An 18,411-nucleotide genomic window follows, 5' to 3' on the forward strand; every position below is an offset into this window, starting at 1 on the left:
GAGGCAGAAGTGCCTCTAGATGCACGTAGCACGATACATGCACTAGATGGATGTAGGACGATACTATTCTATTTAGATTATATGGCACCTTTTAGGTTAGAGGTTCAGTTTATCTGCTTTGCAAGAGCTAAAAAGGGATCTAGAGCCTCAATCTCCCATTGGATAGTCAAGACAATTAAGCTGTGTTACAAATTAGCCAATTGTCCATGGAGAGTGTATGCCCATTCCATCAGGTGCAAAGTGTCTTTCATAGCCTTCATCAGAGGTGTCCCATTACAGGACATCTGCAAGGCTGTGACTTGGTCATCTGCGTACACCTTCATAAGGCATTACTCTCTGGATGTCAACACAAGGAGAGAGGGTGCTGTAGTACAAGCTGTTCTTCAGTCTCTGTTCCTGTGAAGAGCATCTCCCTCCTAGGGTAAGTGACTTGCTAAACTCCCATGTGGGATTGCACAGAAGACCAACAATGAAAACAGGGTTGCACTTAACTATGACTGTTGTTCATTGAGGTCTTCTGTGCAGGCTCACATACCCTCTGTCTTACCCCTCAGTACTCTTCAATACTTACCTGAGGGGCATGATGGCTCAGGAGAAACTGAGGGTAGGCATCTCCTCAGCCAGAGCGTGGGCTGTTAGGGTGGGAAACAGCCACACATGCACTCTAGGATGGGAAGATGCCCCTCTTCACAGATTTAAAGCTACTGAACCTACCAGCCCCATGTGTCCCTCCACAGAAGACCTCAATGAACATAAGTGCAACCCTGTTTTCTGAGTAGTTCTAGGGTGGAGCAGTCTCTCACCTAGAAGTTCAAAACAGCACTTTGTTCAGTATCTTATTTAAGGAAAAAGGCAACTATTATAAAGGCAGCTAATTAAGTTATTTTTATGGATCCAGAGGATGCATCTGCCGAAGAGAACTGTGGTTCTCAAAAGCTTATGCTACAGTAAAGTTGGTTAGTCTTAAAGGTGCTACTGGACTCTTTTCTATTTTGTTAATTTTATGCTTAGCTATAATAATAGTATTTAGCATTTATATAATGCATCCATTATCGAAAGCATTTCATATACATCATCTTTGGTAATCCTTATTGTACTGACCTGTCTGTAAGAGCAGACCCAGAGTAGTATCTCCATATTGTATATGGGCTGAGTCACCAAGAGAACCTTGCCTAAGACTTGTATTGAGTTCATGGCAGAGTCTAGGGACCTTCTTATTACCTTAGCTACTTCATTACAGCTGCTCGTAACTTTGCATGTCAGTTTTTAAGCTGACTGTGTGGACTCTGTTTACTACCATTCTAATTATTTTTGGGTTTTGTATAATTTTTTAAATTACTACAACACATCTAATTGATCTTAGCAAAAGAGAGCCTCATGGACTTCTTCTCTCATTGAAATCAAAGTTCTTAACTTTAACTAAACCGTACCCATACACTTCATGCTGTTAGTATAAATTAAAGACACAGGCAAAATGTGAGGCTACACCTATGCTTTGCTTCTGTTCACCAGTAAGATTGCATTGCATGCAACATGCCATACATGTTGCATAAGTTGACATACAACATTGTTTTTAGCTTCTTTGTCACAATTTTAGCCTTATGTAAAGGTTATATTTGGTATTAATTTACTTGACTGCTTTGCATGTGAGATATTGTACCTGAATGAGTTTAATTGCACCATTGAGTAAAACTTAAGGTTCAGTTTTATATGATTTCTTATTTAGCAGCGCTAACGATATGGAAGCGTAAACCACTGTTAAAACACTTCTTGAACATGTTTCAAAAACCACAATATAAAGTTGCCATGAGCCAGCCAAAAATAATACATATGGTATTCAGGAGTACAGTTGCTAATTGGCTGCTGCCTGAGAAAATGGTACACTTGGCTTCTGCTTAACACTGTGGGTTTGGCGGAATGCCAGAGTTGGGGTCAGGTTGTTGTGAATGAAGCTGCATGTGGTTAGGGAGGAGTTAAAATGATTCATGTCTTAGAAGTTGTAATAAGCAGTGCAGAGTGTTGGTGGGTAAGCAGAAGTAGGAAATTTTACCTGTATCTTCTCTCCTTCTTCTTTAAAAATACCGTACAATAAGGCACTCTTTTGTTAAATTCTAATCCATACCTCTTTTGAGCAGCAACCTGTATTGAGTAGAAGTTGGAGGTGATATTTGACACTGTTGTTCATGATTAACACCACTGATCTCTCTATACAGATGGAGAATGGAGAGGAGACAGAAACAGAAGAATTCTATGTAAAATACAAAAACTTGTAAGTAAGGCATAACCTCAGAAACTCTGCAAATATAATGCCAGGAGTTTAGAATTGTTGATCTAATTTCTTAATGCTGTCATTTTATCTTTAGTGATGAAAACACATGCTTATGTGTGTATGCTTTGAGAAAGTGCAAGACTCTTTTTCTTTTACTGCTCAATTAGAATAGAGTGTGGATGAGCAGTGAGGGCCATAAAAAGCTGGGGGTGGTCATAAAAGGCTGGTGATGGGGGCCCATGCTGTCATCTTTTTTTTTCTTGAGGCAGTATTCTGATGGAGCCACCCAGGTATAGGTGCAGCTGTAGCACTGTTTAAGGCACAGGCCAATTCAGTTTACAGAAAGAGAATCTTGCAGCCAAGATATAACAACCTGCTCTGCTTTTCTCTGCACCCCTCCCCCTCACTGCATGTCTCTTTTATTTGTAAGCACTGCCTCCTCCCCCACTCCACAGCCTGAGATTGCTCTGTTCTATAATAGCCTCACCCGATCCTCCCAGAAGGCAGGGCCCCACTTCTCACTTCTACATCTAAGAATCCTTGCCAGCCTTGCTCTAACTGATTTCCTGGTTGCCTGTTAGCTTTCTCTTGCCCCAGATCCTGAGTTAACTCTTTAGGTTCTCTTGTTAATACAGGTTCCCTTCCCACTGGGGACTTTCTGTCTGCTCTTACAGTGGTTTCCCTGCTGACCTTTTTCTCCACTGTCAGACCATCAGGAGCCTTCCTGACACAGTGTGCAAAACTGTGAGGATGCAAACTAAATTTCAGAAATACTTGGGTTTGATTGTCAATATTTTGTCATTTATATATGTTGACTCATGCAGGAAATCATAGTAGCTTTAAAATAAAATTATAACTGGGCTTACTGATAAATTTTTTTATCAATGCTAAGAAAATCCAAATGCACCTTTCAGGCTAACAAATTATTTAATTACAGAGCATGAGCTCTATATTGCCTGTTTCATCAGATTCTGATTGAAAGCTAGGAAAATCAGTTTGTGGAATGTTTATGTAGCAACTCTTAAAGGAACATTTATTGTATGGATGTTAAGAGTACAAAAAAGTCACTTACAGCTTTTATAGTGTGAGAAGAAATCATAATCCTTGTTTAGGCTTTGACAGGCAGATTTCTGAATAAATTCTTGTTCCTCCACTTCATGTTCCATACATGCACCCAAATATAGCTATTTGAAAGTGACTATTCATTGGATAGAATGACCAGGAAGGCTCTTTGAGACTACCTTTCACCTCAGAAGCTACCTACTCATCTTAGATATCAGACCTCATGGAAATCTAACACAGCATTGATACGTCATGCTAATTTTTCTTATTTGAATTTATTTAAAGCATCTTCCTTGACCTGGATAGCTAAGGCAAGCCCAATCTCATCAGGTCTCAGAAACTACTCCCTGGTTAGTACTTGGATGGATGAGTACCAAAGACATCTAGGTTTTCTACACAGAGACTGGCAATGTCATGCCATCTCCAAACGTCTTTTCCCATAAAAAACCTAGAGTTAGCTTAAGCTGGCTGCAACTTAACAGCAAAAAAAAAAAATCTGATGGAATATTCATGAACGTAATACGCACACATTTTTCCAAGTTACTTGTACATCAATAAATCAGCGTTATGCAACGTGTGTATTATATGTAAGGGTGTGTGATTTGATACGCCGGTGTCGAGAGTGAGGAGCCTGGGGGTGGTCCTTGATGCTTCCTTGTCTATGGAGGCACAGGTCGCAGCAGTTGTTAGATCCTCTTTCTTCTATCTAAGACAGGCTCGACAACTTATCCCCTACCTATCGACCCATGACCTTACAGTCAGTGATCCAGGCAACAGTCACCTCCAGATTAGACTACTGCAACTCACTCTATGCAGGGCTTCCCTTGGGCTTGATCCAGAAACTGCAGCTGGTTCAGAATGCAGCTGCACGGGTGGTTGCCAGAGCACCAATCATGGCTCATATAACACCTATCCTCCGTCAGCTGCACTGGTTACCGGTTGAGTACCGGGTCCGGTTCAAGGTATTGGTGTTGACCTATAAAGCCCTATGCGGACTGGGCCCAGCATATCTTCGGGACCGCCTCTCCCCATATGTTCCCCGGAGGTTGCTTCGATCAGCTACTAAGAACTTGCTGATGGTCCCTGGCCCCAGGGAGGTCCGCCTGGCCTCTACCAGAGCCAGGGCCTTCTCAGTTCTGGCTCCAACCTGGTGGAACTCTCTGTCTGAGGAAACTAGGGCCTGGCAGGTTTTGTTATCTTTCTGCCGGGCCTGCAAGACGGAGATGTTCCACCAGGCATTTGGTGGGGGCTAGGCTGTCCTCTCGCTGGCCGTACCACTGAAGACCTTCCACCACCCATGCAGGACAATGCTGTATTTTAATATTTTATACCCTCCAATTTTAATTGTTTGATATGATGTTTTAATGTTTTTATAATGTTTTTATTGTTTTAAGCTGTTGTTAAACCGCCCTGAGCCCGTCTGACGGGGAGGGCGGTCTAGAAATGCGATTAAATAAATAAATAAATAAATAAATAAATAAATAAATAAATAGAATATATCCAGTCTGAAAATACAGCTTATTGGATATACCGGTATTTCTATCATTATTAATCCTGGAAATATTTGGGAATAACTTGGCCACCGTTTCAGAGGTCACAGAAACTTGTTTTACTTACTTTCAGATGTTTCCATGGGAAAAAAGGAAGGGGGAGGGAGGTGACTCTTACAGGCAAATGGCATCATTCATTGGGAGAGTTCAGCTCTGTGAAATCATGATGATTCTCTTATAGACAACATGAATTCCCCCTGACAAGTTTGTATGAGTGTCATCTCCCTGCTCCTTCCTTTTTAACCAACATGCTGTACATTGTTTTCATAGTTTTTTGTTTCAGATAATCTGATGACCCACCAGTCTTGGACAACATAAATCACAGTAATAATTCCACCCTTGCCTCGAAGCTGCAGCAGCCAGATAATTTTGCCATAGGTAGCACTACATCAAAATCTGTATCAGTTACCAAAAAGCTGGAGAAGTAGAGGAAGGACCAAAAGCAATAATTATCTAAATCCAGAGATTCCCTCAAAGGTGACAACTCAAAGAAAATATGAGTCAGCATTTTGATTTCATGAGATCCACAAGGACACAATCTATCTGAATAAGCTACTCTTCAAAATCCGCCCAGCAAAACAGCAGAAGGAAAAGCCATTTTACCTAACCAAAAGAAAAGCCCTTTGATATTTAGGGACATCAGTTGAAAAAATAAGATGGTAGGGTAGAAGGAGGCACGATGCCAAAAAAAAACATAGAGCACACTCTACGAGTCATAGTAAGGGCCAACTGACAATCTTAAGCCCCAATGATCGATCTATCTATTAAACTCCCCAAGATGTGGAGTTTAAATTCGTATCACCCTGGACACTCAATCTCATCTGCTCTTGGCAGCTAAGCTGAGTAGGATCTGGTTAGTACTTGGATTGGAGACTGCCTGGGAATACCTGGTGCTGTAGGCACAGGAAACACTCAAAGGAGAAAATAACAAGCTGCCGTAGCTGTGGCTGCAGGGCAAGGTTTTATTTGGAGTACGTGCCTTCTGCTGCCAGGTTGGTTCTGTTAGGCTTCTGTGATTAGGCATTGGTTTTCTTGAGCTCTTAGATTCTTTTTAGTTAGAGGTTGCTCATATCTGTTTGGCTAAGGTTTTTTTGCCCTGGAGAAAGCATTGGATTTTCACCCCTGTAGAAAACAGTGATTAGTAACTGGGGGCAGCTTGTTCGAGGGTCCATAGCATTGGGCCCCTTAATCGAATCTTCTTGAAACCTAGGGGAACTTCAGTTGACAGGCAACCCTCACTCTGCTGCAATTTTGGTCTAATTTGCCAGAAAACAGCCCCTCCAGTCTCCTGGAAAAAATCCCCCCACCCAACGGATCTGAATACCAAACCAGTATGGAAGGAGCAGAATATCAGGAATACTGATATTTATGGACTTTCCAATATCCAAATCCCCAAAATACTGATTTTTTTTAACTTCACATCCCAAATTATATGTAACAGTGATGTACCAGCAGCAGTGGAAGGACCCAAACTAACCATAATAACAACATAGTAACCAAAATAAATGAAAAGGGCATATTTTCTGTCCCTGTATTGTCTCATGATCACAGAATGGTTACTACTAGTGTTGCACTTGATCTCTCAGGCATACTATAGGCTCATTTTGTCCCAGGAAAGATCAAGTGCTTCATGAATGGCAAGTATATTGTGTAATCTGTATTTCATTTAAATATGTTGACTATTACATACTTTTCCAAAAATGTCCCATAAGAATGCCTTAGCATGAAGAACATTTGTATCTAATACAATTATTTTACATAAACAGCATCAAGTAAATATCAAGCTGTGATTATAAATATTTAGAGGATGGTGTGTTGGGGATTTATATCTTTAAATTAGTTTTTCATTTCCTCTTTTAGCTCTTACCTTCACTGTCAATGGGCATCTGTGGAAGTATTGGACAAAGACAGGAGAATTCAGCAAAAAATTAAGAGATTTAAGGCAAAGCAGAGCCAAAATAAGTTCCTTTCAGAGGTATGTTTTGTGTGTGTTGTTATTTTCATATATACATATACATATACATATACATATATATATATATATATATATATATATATATATATATATATATATATCTGAAAATTTTGGCTACTACATGTAATGTACTGTTTTAAAGATTACTATTTTCAGAGGATTTAGTATACAAATATTTTTATTTAATAACATTTATATCCCACCTTTGTTCCCATATAAGGGCCACCACACTCTGTCATCAGCCAGTCATATCACTCACTCACCCCTCTCTTTCACCCCCACACTTCATCTGTACCACACCAAGCATTTAAAAACACACACACACTTAAAATCATTACAGTCACCCTTGAAAATCTGATGCAAGTAAACCTATTTCAGTGTTCCCCAAACAGACATACGAAAGTCTAAATTTATGTTGAGTGATGAAACTGTCCAGCGACACTGTCCTCCTGTCCACCCCTTTTCAGCAGCAGACTCCATCGTACAGGCCCTGCAGCACCTCCTCTGGTAATACCTCAGCTGCAGATGCCTTTATAGGGTCCCAGACCTCCACCATCATCAGACCAGCAGCAGCTGACACCCAGTAACAGCCCTGGGGAGCAGCCTGCAGCCACCCAGCTAACTCACTCTTTTCCTGCTGTTGCCCAGGCAGCTCCACCTCAGCCACGTCCACAGGGGATTGCCAGTAGCTCGAGGCAGGCAGGCAGTATTGGCAGGCAGGCAGGCAGGCAGGGGATTGCCAGTAGCTCGAGGCAGGCTTTGGCCCAAGCTGCCAAAGGAACCACTGGGGAAGATTCAGAAGCAGCAGGGGCAAGCCAGGCAGAAAGCAGACCAAATGCCCTGCCTTGGCTAGGAGGGAGTGGGTGGGGCCAGGCAATTGCAGAGTCAACCCAACCATCCCTTCAGATAGGTTGGGAGCAGGGCCAATCAGGGAGTCTGTGTGGAGATTGGGTGAGGCTCCAAGGAGTGGGGGCAAACAAAGGCTTTTAAAAGTCAGGTTCCTATGAAGGCTGAGGTGGAAGGCTATGGATGATAGGCTATGGCACATAGAGCCCTGTGTCATTGCAACAAGAAATCCAGGCTCTTGGTTAAATGGTTTTTATTCAGAAATCAAATCATTTCCACAGATTTGTCCATAGGATTAGTCAGAAGCAAGGTAAGCCTCTGAGCAGTAAGAGCAAGATTGACAGGAATAGTAACATGGGGAAAAATCTCTCCTCTTAACACACACGTTTGCTCCTTCCCCCTCCCAACAATAAATAGGACTTTTGGCGCACACTTGGGGTGAGAACATCTCACATATTTGTATTATCAAGTAGAGTCACTGAGAAAGCAAAAGATCAAAGTCGAGACATAGCAATGCATGGGAGTGAGCTGTCTACAAGGTCAGAAGCACCGAAAGTTTCTACAGTCCGTTAGATAAAGCATCTGCCAGAAGCCTGTGAAAGAAAGAGTTACGGCATTGGCAATATGGCATAGAGTTACAGCATGAAACATTGGTTTAGAACAGCAGGTCAGTATTAGCATGAGCATTGGCATGGATGGGGGTCAGACATTACAAAGTGAAGGGAGAGGCAGCTGAAGAGTGCTGTGACTCCCAGGGCACGAGAAGGAACAAGGTGGTGCAACCTCTTCCCAGAAAAAAAGCCCTGCCTACCAGTCACCATTCCATTTTGCCTACAGTTCCAAACTTTTGCCAGTTACTGGGAGAGTGCTAATACCAATAAAGCTATGTCAGATGAAAAGAGAGGAGAGAGGTTGATGTTAACAATTTACTGATGGCATTGAGCATCATAGGCTGGATCTAGCTTTTTCACTCAGGTGTGTTCTACTTGGCAACACTCATGTGGAAGCCCCAATATCACTGCAACTGTCAGTGCAGCACAGCAGCAACAGGGCTTCCAGATGGCAGCCTTCCCTGCATTTCCCCTTCCCAGTCCCTATGACAGCCATTCCCCCTCCTACACTATTGGGGTGGGGGCTTTTCCAAGTTTTTTTTAACCAGTTATGGTAATGTTGATATATCATTAACTTGATATGCCTATTGTTATTTTTTTTTAAACTCTCTGGTGACTTGCAGTGGAGAAGGAAATGGCTGCTGTGGGGGCTGGTACAGGAGAAATGGTTGTTGTGTGGGTGAGACTGCGAAAATCCAGCCACATGGCAGCCAGTTTGGCTTTGCTGCAGTCTTTCCCAAAACATTGCAATAAAGCAGGTTTGGGAAAGATTGCAGAAAAGTCAAGAAACCCCCAGTTTGTGAATGGAAGCAGCACAATACTGTGGGAAAGCAGGGGGAGGGGAACCCACTTATTGACAGCATCAAACTCCGGGCAAGTGACCAATATGGAAATGGCCTCTATCTTGCCCAATTTCCCACCTTAATACAGTCCCTAACCCACATGGCTCTGTTATCTCCAGCGTAGTGGGGATTTGGGGGGTGGGTGGGTCTAAGTGGGCCTGCTTCCTTTTTTCATAAGAAGAACTTCTGGTTGGATCCAAATCCGCGTTACAGTACAGTCTTACCTAGTGGCTTCATATATACAACATACCGTTTCCACACACGTTGAATAATGCACTTTCAATGCACTTTAGTTATCCTTTAGAATTGGATTTTTTGTTCCACACATGGAAAATCCGTTATAAATGTGCACTAAAGCGTATTGAAAGTGGATTATCCAACGTGTGTGGAAACGGCCCAGGAAAGAGAACAGAATGATGCCCTGCAAAACCCAACAGAAAAGATCCCATCATGATGATGATCCATTACCCGTCACTAACTTCTGTACTTAAAGTGAAGAATAAGAGGAACAAGTTAATTGCAGCTATGCAACGAACATACCATGGTCAACTGCATCATAGGTCACCAAAAGATCTAACAGGATTGATAATTTGCCATTTGTATTCTAGGTGGGGATTTGATAGGGTTTGTAGATGCTGACTGTCAGAGCCAGAAGTAAAACCTGATTGTCATACTGTGGCTAAAAAACAGGCTTACAGGGATATAGAAACCCATCATTGTGCGGATGTTTTTGCTGCCAAGTGGTCACTGCTCGAAAGTAAACTTCCTCAAGAAAGGAAAGATGGAGGCGGGGCTGCAACAAGCCAAAGAGTCATATGTAATTCTGAATGATGTCCAAAAGTACAGATTTTAAAAAATCTGCATAATAGGACCATGTTCAGATAGAGAGAATTTTACTGCAAACTCAGGAAAAGCCCTATGTTTGCAGGAAAATGTCAAAAGTTGTTTTTTAAAAAAAAGAAATCAGCAGACAGATACATGTAGCAGCAGCAAGAGGCATGGAGCAGAAAGTACACAGGACAGAGGCAACAGAGACTGGGGAGAAGGGAAAGAAAGTGGCAATGGGGAGGGGGGGCAAGCACCCTGCCATCCTTAGAAGAGGCATTAAATAACCTGAGCCATTAAAGGGCTGAGCCTCTCCTTACTGGATATCAAAAACCAAATGGACATGTGTCCAACTTGCCAATAGTAGCCCAGCATAAAATAGAAACTAAAACTGATGCAAATAAACAGGATGATATTTAGCCCACTTAAAGTTGTGAAACTCAAGTTGTATTTAATCAATGCAATTTTCTCTGCAAAATGTGTAGGAAATTTTTCAGTCAGCTGATGATGATTCAGTATTTGAGTAGAGACAGCAAGGATTGACAAAGCCATTCACTAGCCAAAATACCAAAGTTGACTGGGACCACAGTGGCACTGGCAGCTGCAAAGAAGGATGTCTTCAAAACTGCCACAGTACAATTCTTTAAGTACCTGCCGTATTTAGTCAACTCTGGCCCATGTTAAGAGCCACTTCTATTCTAGTCCTTTCCCTTTCCACTTCATCTGATTGCAACCCCTGTAAACCAGAGGGACTTACGGGAAAGGGTGCTTGGAAACGTCAGCTGCCAAGGTCAGTCTGCTGTTAGAGTAGTTGTCAGGGCTAGTGGGTAAAATATGTGTAGATGAAACATCTAACACAGCGTCTTGGGAAGAAATGGGTTGTGTCCATGATCATTATAACCAAACGATACTAATCTCAACACCATCAGTAACTATATCTACAAAATCAAGGCCAGTTTTAAAACTTCTGATCTATTTCATTCCCTGCCGGTTGTGTATGGTGAGTTACTAGTGGGGGAAGAGTTGCTGTTATTTGAGAGAGATTAGTATGCCATGGAGCCCATGAATCCTGAGCTTGTCTTGAAGAGCCAGCATCTCCATATATTTCATTAAACTTTATCCCTGTAAAGTAGACCAATATTATTGTCCCCATGTTGCCACTGAGAGGGTTTGGATTATTAGTGCATTTATAGCTATGATATTTGAAGTGGGAGCTTGATAGCTCACACTTAGATCACTTTGTTACAATGATTTTTTGTTGACAGCAAGTAAAAAATGTACAATTGGATTTTTATTTACTTGATCTGGAATAAGATTATATTAATCCAGTTTGTACAGCAAATAGACAGCTTCTGTTTTTATCGCACTTAACATATATAGCTTCAGATTCTTTCTTCCAAACTACAGTTTTCAAGAATGATAAAGGCATTGCATGACATAAGCCTTTTCGATTGCTCATTAGTGAATTGTAATTTCACACTTCATTTAAAATATTCTTAAACATTCTCACACAGTAAAAGGTTTCACACAGTAATTAAGAAGCCTAGTTAACAAAGTCTGAGAAATCTGATTCCCTCATGAGGAACAATCTTACTGAATTTTTGCATTTTAATTAACATGTTGAAGTTTGCCAAATACACATTTTGTATTTGCTTTGGCCCAACTTTTTTTACTTATTGAATACTATTACATGCTAATAAACATCTTCTCTTTATGCTTATTTTAATTTAACAGATTGATGATGAACTTTTTAATCCTGACTATGTTGAAGTTGATCGAATAATGGATATTTCACATAGCAAGGATGATAATGGAGAGGTAAGTATATTTATAAAGTTGCTTTGTTGAAATATAAGTAATAGATGGCATGTTTAATTTCAGTTTGCTATAAACACATTGGTCCCGAAGATCGATGTGCATTTTGTGAGATATTGTTGGCATAGGAATGTGCATGAGGAAATTACACAGAACTGTTCAGCTTGAAAGCATGGCGCATCTTCTGTAGTCAAAACATTATCTTACCTTGTGTCTATTCTTTACTAATATTAAGTTTAATATTGTATGATGAGAGATAATGCAGAATATTCTACGGTCCCAAGCAGTAGGAGACAGACTCTTGGATTTCAAAGTTTTCAGCCCTGATACAACCCTTATCCTTGATTTGCCTAATGCACTAATAGTATTGCATGTCTTTTAAAAAATAAATTATTCTTTATGGTACCATTTAACATTTATAATAAAGATGTTCTTTTATAAAATAAACTACTTAATGGCAAGGTATTTAAAATCAAAATACTAAGAAAATCCCAGACCTTTACAAAAATACAATACTGCATTCTTTTCTGGGAAATACTGATCTGCTTTATTGATCAATGTATTTATTTTTTGAAGTCCAGAATTAATCATATGGTAGATAAATGACTATTAAAATAATTTTTTAATTTTATCATTGGTATCTAAACTCAATACATCATCTTAATAAGCATTGGCCCAGGAGCTAAACATATTGCTGTACCTTTCTACTTAAGAAAATGGGCATAATCACTGCATTTCACAGAACTGTAGCGGGTCATTAAATAAATAGCTGGTGGAAGCCTATCAGCCATTTGGTTGTTGAATTGTTTTCATCATTAAAAATAGTGTTACTAAAATACCTTGGATCATATTGTTGGCTGTATATAAATTTCATGATACTGTTATGTTCACAAAACACATGTTTGTTTTGTTTTATTTTTCCATTTAATCTAACTATTTGTTTCTTGATTAAAAACAAAGCCTGTGACTCATTATTTGGTGAAATGGTGTTCACTTCCATATGAAGATAGCACGTGGGAATTAAAGCAAGACATAGACCAAGCTAAGATTGAAGAATTTGAAAAACTAATGGCTAGGGAGCCAGAAACAGAACGTGTGGTAAGCTTTGGCTCTATAAAAATGTTGTTCATTGAAAATAGCATAGAAATGTGGTTTTTGGTAACCGCCAATGTGATTTGCTGTATTTGAAACAGGAACGACCTCCTGCTGATGACTGGAAGAAGTCAGAAAGTTCCAGGGAATATAAAAATAACAACAAACTCAGGGAGTACCAGTTGGAAGGAGTTAACTGGCTTCTTTTCAATTGGTACAACACGTATGTAAAGTAATTTTATTGTAAAAGTATTGCCTTAGCACCTAGTTTAATTGTTTAACATTCTGCAGTCTTGGAAATTTGGGGTGGGTGGTTATGTTTTGATACACAGTCGCAGATGTTATGGGGTGTGAAAAAGATCTGGAAAATGTTTTAGAAATATAACTCTATAAAATTTCCAATACATTTTGGCGTAGTGGAATTCTGCCCCCATGCCATTAAAATAAGTAAATGTGCTCTTTGGATCATGTTCAGAATTATTAAAATCACTGTTTATTTATTGCAGACGAAACTGCATTTTAGCAGATGAAATGGGATTGGGGAAAACCATTCAATCTATTACATTTCTCTATGAGATATATTTGAAAGGCATCCATGGTCCTTTTTTGGTTATTGCCCCATTGTCTACAATCCCCAATTGGGAAAGGGAGTTCCGTACCTGGACAGAATTAAATGTTGTTGTATATCATGGGAGCCAAGCCAGCCGACGGACCATTCAGTCATATGAAATGTACTTCAAGGACCCTCAGGTAAAATTTGCCACTGACTGTATTGCAGAGTATGAATCCTTCCTGCCTGGTCACTCTCTTCTATTGTTTAGACCACAACCAAGCCAGAAAAATTGATACAAAAATGTTTTCTACTGACTTTTTATTCCAATTATCTTTCTCAGACTTCCAAAATTAGGAAATGCCTCTTTTACAGATATATTTAAAAAATGTGCTGTAAGGAAATAGTTCAGAGACATGCTTTGGTAAAGGGACAGGGTACTATACTACTGGATAGGGATATGTGCTTCAGGTTTCCGATTTGGGTTTTTAACCTGAATTGGGCCTGATTTGGAAAGATTCAGGATTCCTGAATCCCAAAGCAAAGCTTTCTGAAGCGATTCATATTGCGTTGGAAAGATTTGGGCAAAGCAGCAGCAGCCATGCCTGCAGCACTTTTCTAGCTGTTTGCATTGCATACAGCAAGAAAAGTGCTGCTTGCTTTCAAACCCCCCCCCCCCCCCCAAAAAATTTGGTGAAGAAAGTAGCAGGGCATTTGAAACTTAAAGCAACACTTTTCTTGCTGCTTGCAAATGGCAAGAAAAGTGTTGCTTTGAGCTTCGGTGTGCTCAGTAAAGATTCCTGAATCTTTACAGAGCATGTTGAAGCAGTTTAAACACCCGAATCCCGAAGCAGGTCATTCCACATTTACCCGAAGCGGGATACCTGAACTTTTTGGGGGTGTCCACCTCTACTACTGGGTACTGTCTGTGGATGTAGATAAGATTCTACTCAATAGTTTCTACATCATTGAATAGGTCATATCAAATTACTTACGTTTTGTGGGTTTTGTGTGAATTTATGCTTCTTTTCAAATTTCTGCTATGAATATCCTATTGTATTGTTTATTGAATGTCCCAACAGTTGATCGCATGAATTTACACTATGTAATTTGCCTTGGGTCTCAGTGAGAACGGTGAGCTCTAAATAGAATTTAAAAAATAAAATAAAGAGGAATTGGTTGTTTTTCAGTTGTGCTTAGGCAAAGGTACATTGATTGCAGGTATGCTGGCACTATTATAAAATGGCTAGTGTTTTCTTCCAGTGTTAGATACTTCAAACAACCTGCTTGTTTAAGAGCTAGCTTTAACTATTTCCAATAATTTCATTCGTATGAGCATTCAATATGGAGAGGTCAAATATTAAATAAAATGAGTGTCTGTGTCAGGACTTGTCGCTGCCGCCGCTGGGCAGGGCACCGGATGGGCCGGCCCTGGTGTCAGAGGGGCACCAGGGATGCTGCAGGCCCCTGCTCTGTGGAAGGAGGGGCAGTATACATCACCCAGACTCCCTCTCAGTCCACTCGCTGGCCTGCTCACCCCCTGCATCCTCCATCCTCTCCTCCTCCCAGAACTCTCCTCCAAGCCTCCACTCTCACGCTGCGCCGCGCCATCACTCCTTACTCTTACTCACACCCACCACCACCACCTCAGAGCTCTTCCTAGCCACCCTTTATAGGGTTTCCTTTCTCCGCCCCGCCCTCCTTCCAGGCTTGTTCCCTCTCCTGACTTGGCCCAGCTGTGCCTTCCCTCAGGTGTTTCCCTCCTATCACTAATCCCTTCTAGGCTTCCTTACCTTGCTGGCAGGGTGGGGTTGAATGCGAGCCATCCCCAGCTGAGGTCTCCTTGGCCTTGCTCATGAGGAGCTGCCCCAGTAGGCCTTTGAGCTGCTGAGCTTGCCTGGCCTTGCTCGTGAGGAATTGCCCTGGCCAGCTTCTGGGCTGCCTGCTCATTGATGCTGGGCAGGGCTATCCATCTCCTCCCCCAGAATGCCTGTGGCAGCTCCACCTGGAGAGGCTTGGCTCCTAGTAACTTCTGAGCCAGGCTACTGTCCTCTAGTCGGGGTGTGGCTCTGGGCTGTAGTGGCTGCTTCTCCTCCTTGGCTGGTAAGATCTCTGTTTGGGCTGCTGCTGGGTCCCTATTCCCCCTGCCTTGGCCCTTTTCCTCTGGCTTGCTTAGCCCCCTCTCCTCCCCCTGCAGGGTGGTACTAGCTGGTCTCTCCCTGCTTCCTTCAACCCTCTGAGGCTTTGACCTTTTGCCCCTTCCCCCTGGAGTAGGCAGGTTCTGGACCTGGTTGCTGGCTGGGGTGGCAGGGCCGCTGCCTCCCGGTTGCCTCCTACTGTTCCCTCCTGGCAAGTCTGGGGGCTGGGACTCAGACCCCGGACAGTCTGGACAAAGCAGCAGTGCCCAGTTTGATAGCCACATACTCTAGTTTTTGGTTTTGTGAGTTTCTAGTTTATGGCTATTTTATTTCATTTCTGTTTGTACCATCCTATTTTTGCCAAATTTCAATTAGGCCTTTCCATGTTAAAAAGGTGTTTTGACTTCTAATCTCACTTTTTTCTGTCTATTCTGGTCTTGTATAATTGTCTTACACTACACTATCCTATTTCTTCCTCATTGTGACCTGATACTTATGCTATCTTGTTTGCACATGGCAACTTAATCTTGAATCAGCCAGTGAAAGCATGCACATTCATTTTAAATATGACATGAACTTTATTTAACAAAGCAATGAGACATCAAGATTTGGTGGCTCTTCACTTATTTAGTAAATTAATTGTAAAAAGGAGAGGAGAGTAAATTCAGCAAGCAAAATCTTCCCAAATGTTATACTTTGTACATTTCTATCTCAAATATTTACTAGTCTGGAGATAGCTAGACAAAATTAGACAAATGGAATCATTTTTATTAATTTTTATTAATCTGATTAGGTTATTTCTGTACTTTTAGGGTCGTGCGATTAAGGGGTCATACAAATTTCATGCTGTCATCACAACATTTGAAATGATTTTGACTGACTGTCCTGAGCTCCGTAACATTCCATGGCGTTGTGTGATAATTGATGAAGCCCACAGGTTGAAGAACAGAAATTGCAAGCTGTTGGAAGGGCTCAAGATGATGGACCTGGTGGGTATTGAGAACCAGGAAAGTTTGAGTTCATGGTCATGTTGATCATAGAGTTAAATGATTTTGTTGAAAATTGTTCCTAAAAATAAATAAATAAATCCCCAACTGCTTTAGTTGAATATATTGTCAAAGGCTTTCACGGCTGGAGAACGATGGTTGTTGTGGATTTTCCAGGCTGTATTGCCATGGTCTTGGCATTGTAGTTCCTGACGTTTCGCCAGCAGCTGTGGCTGGCATCTTCAGAGGTGTAGTTGAGTCCGTCTATTATGATCCCCTCAGTGATCTACACTTTTTTGAAAAACTCAGATAGACTTGTAACTTCAAATACTTTGTTGCTGTATTTTATATAATATAGTAATTTTATTACCATCATTCAGGATTTGTTAATCCAGTGGATCAAAATTATTAATTATTTACATAATTCATATCCCATCTTTCTATTTTCTGTTAAAGTTTTGTTGATAAAAGTTCAGTCTTCGTTTTTGTCTCAGTTTTTTAACACATCCTAGTATTGTGACTAATACACTTGTAGGAACTTGCATTGTTGTATTTGATTGCAGCGGGGCTGGGCAGAGGAGGCTTCTAGTTCTCCTCCTGCTGCCCATCCACAGCATTGATTCAGAGGCAATTTCTTTTTTGTTTTCTTTCTAACCCTCTTGTTATGGTTTGAGATTCCCTCCAAGTGTACAGGAAGATCTCCACTCACTGTGGCCCTAATCTACAGATGTCAGTATCTGTAAATATGTCATGTTGACTATCAGATATATCTATTTTCATAGTGAGACTTCATATTTCAGAAGTGTCCAAATGCTTTGTTTATTTTCAGTGAAAATATAGTAAAAGGGCTTTCTGTCAAGAATTTATCCTTACTGTGTTTGAAGGGTGCCTTCCTTCTTTCTTCCTCTGTTTGGAGGAGCCACTTTTTACTTTTCCTATGGGGGATGGAAGGACAAACCTAGACTTGAAAGGTTTGTGACTAAAAAGCCCACTTGTGTTTCTAAATATTTGTTTTTGCAGGAGCACAAGGTGCTTCTTACAGGCACTCCACTTCAAAACACTGTGGAAGAGCTCTTCAGTTTGCTTCATTTCTTGGAACCAGCTCGTTTTCCTTCAGAAACCACTTTTATGCAAGAGTTTGGTGATCTGAAAACAGAGGAACAGGTATTTCTTTTTTCTACATAAAGATATATTAATTGTTTCACCAACCTATGACTTCAAACCAGTCACTGAAAAGTTCACATCAGAGCAATGGGAACCAAGCGGTTTCCCCTTAAACAGTATAATACTTTGTTCCAACAAGTTCAGTGTTAATGCCTGCACACTGCCATTTGTTGTTGAGGATATTAAGTGCAGCAGTTTTGACAGGCGGTGTGGGGGTCAGACGCACAACAAGATCCATTGGAAAAGTTCATCTCTGATCCTGTTGACACTATGCACACATACCAGTTTGTAATCTTAATGTATGCACACTTCAGTTTATAGACATACTTCAGATTATAGACATGTTGTCATCTGGTAGCTGGCCACCGTGCCCCACAGATGTGTTTTAATGCTTGACGGATGTGCAATATGGGCACAACTGTCCATTTTAGACTCTATTGCACTGATTAACATGTTTTAATCTAATTTATGCAGTTGTTTTTATTGTATTTATTACTGCTTGTGATCTGCTCTGAGCCCACTTGTAGGAAGAGCAGAATATAAATTGAAATAAATAAACAAACTAACAAATAAATAAATATACTTACGAGCATTGTTTACAAAAGATATATTACAGCATTCATAACCATTTTGTTGTCAACCATAGAAAAAGGATAATAATAATAATAACTGCACCTATATACTAC

At 40.7% G+C, this 18,411-nt stretch overlaps 1 protein-coding gene across 1 annotated transcript in view; it reads left to right on the forward strand.

The window, feature by feature from the left end:
• Nucleotides 1-18,411, forward strand: part of CHD7 (chromodomain helicase DNA binding protein 7) — a 279,962-nt gene that overhangs the window by 216,203 nt on the left and 45,348 nt on the right. The window contains exons 8-15 of the mRNA XM_054984544.1: nt 2,214-2,269; nt 6,742-6,856; nt 11,715-11,798; nt 12,756-12,893; nt 12,989-13,110; nt 13,394-13,637; nt 16,388-16,564; nt 17,582-17,725. Coding sequence (XP_054840519.1) covers nt 2,214-2,269; nt 6,742-6,856; nt 11,715-11,798; nt 12,756-12,893; nt 12,989-13,110; nt 13,394-13,637; nt 16,388-16,564; nt 17,582-17,725 — 1,080 coding nt within the window. The remainder of the gene's footprint in view (nt 1-2,213; nt 2,270-6,741; nt 6,857-11,714; nt 11,799-12,755; nt 12,894-12,988; nt 13,111-13,393; nt 13,638-16,387; nt 16,565-17,581; nt 17,726-18,411) is intronic.

Source organism: Eublepharis macularius, chromosome 7 (assembly GCF_028583425.1).
Source record: "Eublepharis macularius isolate TG4126 chromosome 7, MPM_Emac_v1.0, whole genome shotgun sequence".
Classification (NCBI taxonomy): Eukaryota; Metazoa; Chordata; class Lepidosauria; order Squamata; family Eublepharidae; genus Eublepharis; species Eublepharis macularius.